Here is a 10,625-nt window from a genome sequence, read left to right as displayed (position 1 = left end):
TTTCAATAATTTTATCGTTTAGTGTATATAATAGGTAATCTATTTTTCAGCAATTACAATAAATTTTTGTTACCAAATTTCGATAGATAATGAAAAAATAAATATTTTTTTTTAAATAGGATTTGATATATTTTAAATACACACCAATTTCGTCTATTGGTATCTAATATTTGAGATAAATTTTTGAATACATATAGTACATTCATTTATATTATTTTATACATTTTTTATTCAACTATAATATGTTTAGTTTTTTTTTTAAATTTACGAGGTAAAAAGTATAAAATTGTCAAATGTTTATATTATTATTAGGGCTGGGATTTTGATGCAAAGGCATCTTTTTTTCTGGTGTTTTGAAACATTGGTCCGTAAGTATAAAATGTGTTTTGGGTGATACTGATTATTTTAAAGAATTTTTTATTTTGCATTTTTTGCATTTTTTGACAAAATTAACTCTTAAATGCATTTTTAGGACATTTTTTATGTTTTTAGTGCATTTTCTTGGTTTTTAGAGCATTTTTCATAATTTCTTCATAAAATGAACGAAAATTGTTGCGATTCACAAAAAACTTTCGGCAAACTGCTGACGGTACGCTAGGGTTTTCCCCGAAAATTATCACCGTTATATTATACCTATTATGAATTATTATTTTTATTACACCATACATACATACATAGGTACAAGTTATCGTCGATAACAATTTTATCATAGCTAGGCTTAGATAACTATTACTGAATTAGTAACCAATTAGTACGTCCGCCGTCGTAGTCTCGATAGCATTCGTTGTGTTTCGTCGTGTCGTGTTTTTTCGTGTGATTCATAAGTTCAATATGCCGAAAGTAAAAACGTCGAAATCAAATCGATTAACGAAATATGTAAATGAATTCGGTAAAGAATTTTTTTCTACAGACGGTGAAATATTATTTTGCAAAATATGTGAAATAAAAGTGGCTTCTGAAAAAAAATTTACCGTTGTACAACACATTTCCCGAGATAAACACGTTCAAGGATTACGTCGCCGAGAACTTAAATCGGACCAACAGGTATCCACAATGCAATTTATAAATGAAAATCAGCTATCTCCGTTTTCTTATGATTTGACTAATGCCTTTCTTTCGGCCAATATACCACTTAATAAACTTGAAAATCCAATATTAAAAGGTTTTTTAGAGAAGTATACCAATAAATCAATTCCTGATAGATCGTCAATTAGAAAAAATTATGTAAGTAAATGTTACAATAATACCATGAATAAAATAATTCAATATGCAGCAGATAAAAAAATTTGGGTTTCTTTGGACGAAACAACCGACGCAGAAGGACGTTTTGTTGCAAACTTCATCGTAGGTACGTTAGAAGTCGGTTGTCCTGGAAAAACATTTCTTTTAAACTGTGAGGTATTGGAAAAAGCGAACCATTCTACTGTTGCTAAAATGTTCAATAATTCTCTATCTTTATTGTGGCCTGGAGGTATTCAATATGACAACGTATTACTATTTGTAAGTGATGCAGCACCTTACATGGTGAAAGCTGGAAAGTCAATCCAGTCATTTTATTCAAAAATGATACATGTGACTTGTATTGCACATGCCCTGCATCGAGTCGCTGATGAAATAAGAGGGAATTTTTCGAAAGTAGATAAATTAGTTTCAAATGGGAAAAAAATATTTTTGAAAGCACCTTCCCGCGTAGAGAAATTTAGAGAAATAGCAAAAGGTATACCTTTACCGCCGCAACCAGTTATAACTCGTTGGGGAACGTGGTTAAACGCTTCAATTTATTACTGCGAACATTTTGAATCTATCAAAGAAGTTGTCAATGCACTTGACAGTGAAGACGCTATTTCTATTAAAAAAGTGCAAACAGTAATTAAAAGTTCTAGCTTACACAGGAATTTAATTTATATAAAAGCGCATTTCGGTACATTGCCTGAATCGATTACTAAATTAGAAACTCGTGGACAGACTTTATCAGAATCTTTAAGAGTATTAGAAGATATAAGAGTTTTAATAAATGAAGCACCAAATGAAATTGGTACTGCAATAAATAAAAAAATGGAAAATGTTTTGAATAAAAATAAAGGGTTGAAAATACTACAAAATATTTCAAAAATTATAAATGGTGAAAAACCAGATGAAAACAACATACCGGAAGATATAACGACGGACGATATTTCACACTTTAAATATGCTCCAGTATCATCAGTCGAAGTCGAAAGAAGTTTTTCTACTTACAAAAGTATATTGTCCGACCAACGACGATCATTTTTATTTGAAAATATAAGACAGCATATCATTATTCAGTGCAATAGCGATTTTGTTCAGGTTAGTATTAATAACAACTAGCAAAAACAAATTAAAATGTTAAAATTTTTTTTTAAATTATTATTTTAGAATGAATGATTAAGAAAACAGAAGCATAAAAAAACTAAAGAAGCAACAACGTACAATAAACAAAAAAAAATACATTACTGTAGTATAATTTAAATTTTTTTCTAATTTTTAACCTATAATAAATATAATTTAAATGCATTTTTTTAGTGCATTTTTTGAGTTTTTTAAGTCATTTTTGCATTTTTTTAAGGGCATTTTTTGAGATTTTTTAGGGCATTAAAATCCCAGCCCTAATTATTATATTGTATTTTAAATAAACATAAATTGAAAGTAAAATCGTATTATTTAAAAGGTATTTTTTTTTTTAATTCGATTCGATATCTATATTTATTAAAGACATATTATCTACATGTTTTGACGATTTTAAGTATGTATTAGTGCATGCTTTTTTAACTAATTTTTAATACATGAATTTCCGGGTCATATATTTATAAATAAAATGTATTTTCTTAGGTTTAGTATCAGAGAATACCAAGGTATTCAATTTAAATATTTGATAGACAAAAACATTTTTGGAAAAATGGTGGAAGACAAATTTTTTAAATTATGGGGTTGATTTACGGCGTGTTGGGACTAATGATGGGGATATTCTTCGTTGCAATAGTTATATTAACTATACTTGTGGACACATTTATGTATCAAACTTTTTGGCAAGACTTTTTTCTAGCATTACCTACCCATATAATTTAATACTTCGGTCTCATAAACACAGCTATAGGTACTTGTACATTAAAAATCAAGAGTTTGATGCGTTGGAAATAATAAACTTTCAGTGTCATAAAAAAAAAAACAATAATTATCCGAATTTGTAGCATGAAATGGTTTAAAACCATCAAAATTAATAATGTATGTATTTATTTATATGAATGAATGTAGTGATTAATATATTGATTTGTTTAATTTGTTTAATTTGTTAAATTGTACATGTACATTTATTATATTTATAACTATAAATTAAATTGTAATTATATTTTATTCATAACGTTATATTAATCGATGGCAATAATTTATAAATTATTAGTATTATTAAATTGTTACTGATAGTTTTTTAAATAATAACTATATGTTGTAAAATAGCTTTTATAGTTTAGTTTAAGTATTTCCATACATATTTAGGGAACAGAAACTTCAATCAATAATACGATAAATAATATCGTAAAATTAGTTTATGAACGCGCAAGCGAGCGCGCGCTTATCAAATTCAAATTTCAAATTACCCCAGTAATATAAATACAAAATAGCATTGACGCGAAACGTTCTAGACGGCGGTCCGAGAAATAATAATGTGCCGCTCCTGAGACTATTGCGCGTAGCCCCTCTTTGGTAAAAGTGGGCGTGGTTACGGGTGACCGCCGCCGCGGCGATATGAAATTCAACGCCATCTCTTGAGCGTTGTATACGTTTCACTTTTACCAGAACGGCCTCTTAAAATAAACTGACAGCGTTTGATAGTTGAGCGTTTCCGAACAATATATTTTACGTGTAAGTTACTATACTTACTACTATATGCTGCTGGAGCATATATACCGAAAGTTCTGGAACGCCGCCCCATCACCATGTGTTAATAGTATATATATGTTACGGTAAATGATGTAACACATGAAAATTACGTAATTAACCGGGAATTATCGTAAACATATATACAAAATGGAGATTTTCAATATTTACCGGTTGCGATATTCACCTAACAAATTGGTAAATGTTGTGTACAATACTAAAATTCGACTATAACAAAACTTTTATGTTTTTCTGCTGCACAGTTTTACATTAGGTAGATTTCTAGTATCTACTATCTATAAATATGTTTTTGCGCAAGATATCTGATAATCATTACCTAAAGATTAAAGGTATAAAATATAATCGATAATCAAGTCCAGTATTAGGTTTTATCTTATCATTAGAAAAACCAATATAATTAATTGTATAAATGAAGTAATAAATTACACTAGTCCGTGTTGAAGACACTATCGTAATTGTCATTTGGCGTATATGTTGTTTAGCGTGTTGTTTTTTCGTTGTGTTAAAAACTTGGACAAGCAAACGCGCTGAAGAAATTGCTCACAATCTACTCGACATTTACACAACATTTGGAGCTCCGGTTATATTACATTCGGATAATGGGCGTGAATTTGTGAACTCAATAATAACTAAATTACATTCAATGTGGAGTGATGTAAAATCGTCCACGGAAAACCTCGGCTTGGATGGCACAAAATAATACAAAGGACTGGCCAAATGGCTTGAAATTTATTCAATTTCAGAAAAATCGCGTTTTCCATTCAGGTACTAATTTATATTATAATTAACTTAACCTATTTATACTATAATCAAGTTTTAATTTTGTTTTTCTATACATGGTAGTTTGCATACCTATAATTTTTACTATATTAATAATAAATAATATATTATTATGTATTATTATTATTATGTAGGTATTGGTAGATCACCAAATGAAGCGATGTTCGGATGTCCTGCAAGAGTAGGATTAGCCTCAATTGGCATTCCAACAAATGAAATTGAAAGTTTGTGTACTGAGGAGGATATTGAATCAATTCTACCACAAACTCAAAATAGTGATGAAAACACTGAAAATATTTCAAGTCTAAGTGATGAATATTGTGAAAATTATACTAAAGATGAAGCAAAACCTGGTTTGTTTTTATATAATCTTTCTCATTAAATAAAATTAAAAACATTTAAAATACTTTAGTTAACGAGCGTCAAAACAAAATATTGAATGAACGAAAAAAATCAGTCTCCTGTTTGCAAAAACAAGCAGAAAAGATGTTAAAGTCATCATCGGCTCGATTTGATCCACTCGAAATAGGTTCCACTGTTAGAGTATCAATACCAGATGTAGATCGTGCTAGAGGAGCTCCGCGTAATTTATTAGCAGTCGTTATACATGCCGAAAATGATCTTTACAAATTATGTGAGTACCCACATATAAATAAATTATTCAAATATTTACAAAAATGAATGTTATACACTTATACAGGATGATTCTTTTATCATAAGACACTCGTTATTTTAAAAAGTATTCATATTTTTGAAAAAAATTGTTACATGGTTTCAAGTTGTTAAAAAACAAATTTTTTATTAAAAAATTATATTTTAAAATATTTTTTATCCTTTTATTTTCTTAAGTTTTTTACTTTTTTGAATGACAGAATAATTTGTACGTAATGAGTTGTATGTATTTAAAGTTTTGACAAGCGGAGTAGTGGACAAACATTTTGCGGGGTAACCCTGTACCACTCCACTCCACGTAACAATAAACTTTAAATATTTATAACTCATAAACTTGTAAACTACTCGCCCTAAATTCCATTTTTATATTATATTTTAATATAGGTACTGAACATGGATACTTAAAACATAAATACACAAGATCTGAGCTAGTACCTTGTAAAGAAAAACTTCTTGACATACCTAAATCTGTCAAAGAAAAAGAGCTAACTCTTCGAGAGGCAGCTGGTTTGAGCAGTATTTCGGGCACTCAAGGGTACCAACGATGTCACTGCAAAACTAAATGTAAAAATAATAAATGTGCTTGTCGTTCTTCAGGTAAACTTTGCAATTCAAAATGTCATGGATCATTAATATGTGAAAATAAATAGTTAATAATATAATATGATATAAATAAAACAATAACCATTTGTATAATTTTTTATCGTAAATTCCCGGTAATTAACATAAAAATCTACTGATATAAATTAAAAATGGATATTAACGATATTTACCGGTAAATTACGTAAATTATTATTTTTCGTCATTTACCGTAACATATATATAGGTACATGCAGGGATGGCCTCTATATATATTGTATATTATTATATCTATTAGCTATGCCACCAATACGTAATTATAATCTTTATAACCATTGTAGAGTGTAACGTTGATTCAACAAAAGTTCTACAGCTATGTTATGAACCCAGATGACAATATGGCGATGCATATTTCGAAATTGTAGAGTCTTGGTAGAAAATTAAACCAGTTAGGTGAACCAATATCCGACTCAATGCTTATGACCAAGATACTAATGACTTTGCCAGAAAATTACAAACATTTCTACAGTGCATGTGATTCGATACCAAATGTGGACAAAACATTGTCTAATTTGTCGTCCAGATTCATGGTGGAGGAAACAAGGCAAACTCAAGAACATGATGTCCAGAGAGATACTGCAAGTAGTAGTGCGTTTTCGGCAAAGAAATCGTTTGGAACACATTATAAAGAAAAACACACGAAAATTGGCAATTCTGAAAAACAACGGAACAATGATAAAAAAACCAGGCAAGTGCAATTATTGCAAAAAGCCCGGGCATTGGAAGCGTGAATGCCGGATTTTCTTAAAAGAACAATAAGAAAAAATTAAGTGCGAATCAAACTCAGGAAATGTGTTGGTTGGTGTACAATCAAAGGACATCGAAACTAGAGAAGAGAATCAGAACAATGGTATGTGGATTCAGGTGCTAGCGATCACATGACCAGCAGAAGAGAATGGTTCAGTAACTATGAGACATTTGAAGTGCAGTCACCAGTACGTATCGGTGATGGTAAATATATTATGGCTATTGGTAAAGGTAATATAAATGTTCAAGCAAAAATTGGTGATAAATGGGTTGACAGTTATTTGTCTAACGTTTTACACGTGCCTGATCTTAAGGTAAATTTGTTTTCGTGTGGAGCATGCCTTGACAAAGGTATAAAAATGGTGACAGACAGTGACGGCTGTATATTTAAAAAAAACAATCGTATAGTTGCTATTGGAGTACGTGAGAATAACATGTTTTCAATGCTTTTTAAGACTAGGCCATTAAAAGCGGCTGACCAAGCAAATGTTGCGATTAAAAATTTCACGTTACTACAGTGGCATGAAATGCTGAGTCACCAGAATGTTCAATATGTTCGGAGTTACTTGAAATATATGCAAATCCCGTTTACAGACACGAAAAACATATAACACTATAGTTATTCGTATCAATTATACATATTATTATATTAGTACATATATCCGATCTTATTTTATTTACCTTAGCTTCTGTATATCTGTGTACATCAACATGCTTTTGTAAACAGATTCTGTTTTTCAAAAGTCTGTTCTTCACCAGCTACTTACTATGAAATTTGAAATTCGTACAGTTGATGAAAAATTAAATAATCTTACCAAACTTATAGAAGAAAGTAATAATAACTTGAAATCGAAGAATTATGAAACAGATGTTACACATAATTATCAGTTTGATTTGGACTTGCCCATAAATTCACTAGACCAGTTAGACGAATTGGAAATAAAACTAATTAGTGATAAGACTTATCGTGCTCATTTGGTATTCATTTCCATTTACATAATATTTAAACTTTAAATTTTATATTAATAAGATATATTATACTAGTCGTTAATTTATAGGTTAAACGACTTTCTGCAATCGGAGGAAAAACTATAAAAATGATGGTTAAACGAATAATGTCGATGTTATTTATTCAAGATGTTCTGTGTGTTTTCTCATATAACGGCCGTGGCAATAAAAAGCAAAGTTTTTCCAAATTAATTACAAATAAAATAATTTTTGGTAAGTAATTTAATATATACATATTATATATAACTTGTATGCATTTAATTTTAAATTATTTTTTATAGCATTAAATTGTTTATAATTGCACCATTTGCACCTTTATTATATAATTAGTGTAGGTGATATTTTCTTTCGTACTTTTGACAAAAATAATAGCAGATTCCTTGTATTCTAAACAGAGTTTAAATATCAGTAACACAATTTAAATACCTAACCCTCATACCAATTTTGTCTTACAAATATTGTTCATAAAAAAGTCACTGCAGTTTATATTAAAAACATTGTCATTCTTATATATCTCAACATAATAAAGTTTATATAAAAAAAATCATAATATAGAATATCAGAATTTTCTATACCTCTATAGTTAAGAGGACGTGATACCCAAAGTGTTCCGAATGCAACGGCCGAGAGAACGCGCTATTAGGTGTTTTCGGGATCCGCAAGCGCGCGACGTCTAAGCCACGCCCACTACTTGCAGTCCGCGGCACTACTGGCACTGCTCATTCAGCGCGTCTCGGGAGTAGGGATGGGCAAAGATTTATAAACATCGATTTTCGATGTATCGATATATCGAAATTTGAAACATCGATTTTTTTTTACATCGATTCTCACAGTGAAAAAAATCGATGTTTTTAAAAATCGATGTACATGGTAGAAACATCGATGTTTACCGATGTTTTCGAATTTATTAGTATTATTGGTAAATGCAATATTATGCAAATTGGCAAAATTGAAAATGGTACTTACTGTCTTACTTAATAATAATAATCTCTTTTATCAAATGATCGTATGTATTATCAAAGGTACCAGAAGCACTAAACTACTTGAAATAGTCGTTTAGTGATAGGACCAAACATTTTAGTAAACAGTAAACAGTTTTGACAAAAAATTGTCGCCAAAACAGATTTTAGTAAACTGTTTTCTCTCGGTACGTCCGCGAAAACGTGCTTAATGGTTATAATATAACCATTAATACAATACATATTATGTATTAAGATAAAGATAATACCTAAGTATATTTTTTTTTTTAGATAAATCATAGGTTTTCTTAGTACTTAGTTATAAATTATAAGTTATAACTTATAATACATACAAATTACAAAATATATAATATTAATAAAAACAATAAAACTAAACAAAAACTATATAATATTAAAAACATATTTGTTTATAAATGATAAAACAAAAACTAAAAACATAAGAGGTTAAAATATTAAAAACATAACTTATCGTTTATACATATATTAAAACAAACAATTTTTAACAAAATGGATAATATAATATTAAAAACAATAACTTTTTGTTTAAACATTTATGGCATAAAACACAATAACTTGGTTATAATGACCATAACGTATCATCTAAGGATTGCAAAAATAATAATTTGTTAAGATGTTTTGGGGTTAAACGATTCCTTTGATTACTTAAAGTTAGTCCAGCCTTAGAAAACAACCTCTCACTTGGTACAGACGTTGCAACAGTTGACAAATATTTTATTGCGATGTTTGACAATATGGGATATATACTTTTCATATCTTTCCATAAGTGAAGAGGATTGTCTGATAACCGAGCCACGCTTGATTTCAAGTACAAATTTAGTTCATTTGGAAACCCTATGTCATCAGACTGAAGCTGTCCTCTACGTCTGGTAGATTGTTGTACCATAGATTCATGTTCTTGCCATAAATTGAAAGGTTTTGCTTCATCATGTTCTAAAACAAAATAAATATATACATATAATAATATTATAATAGTTTTTTTTTTAAATTTAATTTCTTGAAGTTTCCATACCTGTTATTGTATCACTGTCACTTGAGCTTTCACTTTGAACTTGGTTTTGTAAGTTTTGTTTTATCTCGTCAGAAATATATTTTAACGTTTTAGAGAGTGCCAATGAATCTTTAAAATAAATCTTTTTAAAACGTGGATCTAAAACTGTTGCTATGCTAAAAAGTGCAACACTTTCAACTGAACCAAAACGCTTCTCACAGTGAAATAAAATTTCTTTTTTCAACTGAATGCCTAATTCTTGTGTAGGTTTGAATTGGCTGATGTTTTTAACCATCATGTATATCATAGGAATAACCATACTTGAAGTTATATATTTTTGACCACAAAGTTCTTTGGTAGATGCTTCAATAGGTCTTAATAAATCTATAATATCAGAAATATCTTTGATTTCTTTTGCGGATATCATTGATGGCAATGTAATATGTTTATGCACAATATCATTAATTATTTTGCTTAGTTTAGTGAAGCGTTCTAACATGTAATAAGTACTGTTCCATCTGGTTGCCACCTCTTGAATAAGTTTCTGTCAGTTCGGAGACACTTGAAATTGCATTCTGTGCTACCAGATTTAGTGTATGTGCAAAGCAAAGAATGTGTTTTTTTTTTTCCAAAAGATAAATCGATTGCTTTAGTCATGTTTGCCGCTCCATCGGTTACCACTGCAACTATTTTTTGTTTGGTAATATTCTATTCTACGCAAATATCTACCAATTTAGTGGCTATATATTCACTTGTATGTCTCTCGTCTAGTTCATATACTCCTAATAATGCTGCGTTGAATTTATATTGATCGACAAAGTGAATAGTAACACCAATATAACTCCTAGTTTGGATGTCTGTCCAAATATCTGTGGTTA

The 10,625-nt window shown here is 29.5% G+C and overlaps 3 protein-coding genes across 3 annotated transcripts; 2 read left to right on the top strand and 1 right to left on the bottom strand.

Annotated features, from left to right (window-relative positions):
• Positions 1–316: 316 nt before the first annotated feature.
• On the top strand, positions 317–2,562 carry LOC132927510 (uncharacterized). The gene is made up of 2 exons (XM_060992052.1): positions 317–2,325; positions 2,395–2,562. Exons 1-2 carry the CDS (start codon positions 832–834, stop codon positions 2,401–2,403), a joined length of 1,503 nt encoding a protein of 500 aa, XP_060848035.1. The 5' UTR covers positions 317–831; the 3' UTR covers positions 2,404–2,562.
• A 2,616-nt stretch (positions 2,563–5,178) lies between these two features.
• On the top strand, positions 5,179–6,014 carry LOC132924135 (uncharacterized). Its single transcript, XM_060988250.1, has 2 exons — positions 5,179–5,326; positions 5,749–6,014. The coding sequence occupies exons 1-2, from the start codon at positions 5,179–5,181 to the stop codon at positions 6,012–6,014; spliced, it is 414 nt and encodes a 137-aa protein (XP_060844233.1).
• A 3,301-nt stretch (positions 6,015–9,315) lies between these two features.
• Positions 9,316–10,174, bottom strand: LOC132926078 (zinc finger BED domain-containing protein 4-like). The gene is made up of 2 exons (XM_060990424.1): positions 9,769–10,174; positions 9,316–9,689 (listed from the first exon to the last, which is right to left on the bottom strand). The coding sequence occupies exons 1-2, from the start codon at positions 10,172–10,174 to the stop codon at positions 9,316–9,318; spliced, it is 780 nt and encodes a 259-aa protein (XP_060846407.1).
• Positions 10,175–10,625: the final 451 nt, after the last annotated feature.

Source organism: Rhopalosiphum padi, chromosome 3 (genome assembly GCF_020882245.1).
Source record: "Rhopalosiphum padi isolate XX-2018 chromosome 3, ASM2088224v1, whole genome shotgun sequence".
Classification (NCBI taxonomy): Eukaryota; Metazoa; Arthropoda; class Insecta; order Hemiptera; family Aphididae; genus Rhopalosiphum; species Rhopalosiphum padi.
The sequence above is the reverse complement of the archived record's forward strand: the minus strand, read 5'-3'. Positions and strand labels throughout refer to the sequence as shown.

Coding starts and splice junctions, on each gene's coding strand:
- LOC132926078 (XM_060990424.1), bottom strand. CDS start 10,174: ATGATATCCGCAAAAGAAATCAAAGATATTTCTGATATTATAGATTTA. Junction 9,690..9,768: donor TGACAGTGATACAATAACAG/GTATGGAAACTT, acceptor ATTTTGTTTTAG/AACATGATGAAGCAAAACCT.
- LOC132927510 (XM_060992052.1), top strand. CDS start 832: ATGCCGAAAGTAAAAACGTCGAAATCAAATCGATTAACGAAATATGTA.
- LOC132924135 (XM_060988250.1), top strand. CDS start 5,179: ATGTTAAAGTCATCATCGGCTCGATTTGATCCACTCGAAATAGGTTCC. Junction 5,327..5,748: donor AAATGATCTTTACAAATTAT/GTGAGTACCCAC, acceptor ATTTTAATATAG/GTACTGAACATGGATACTTA.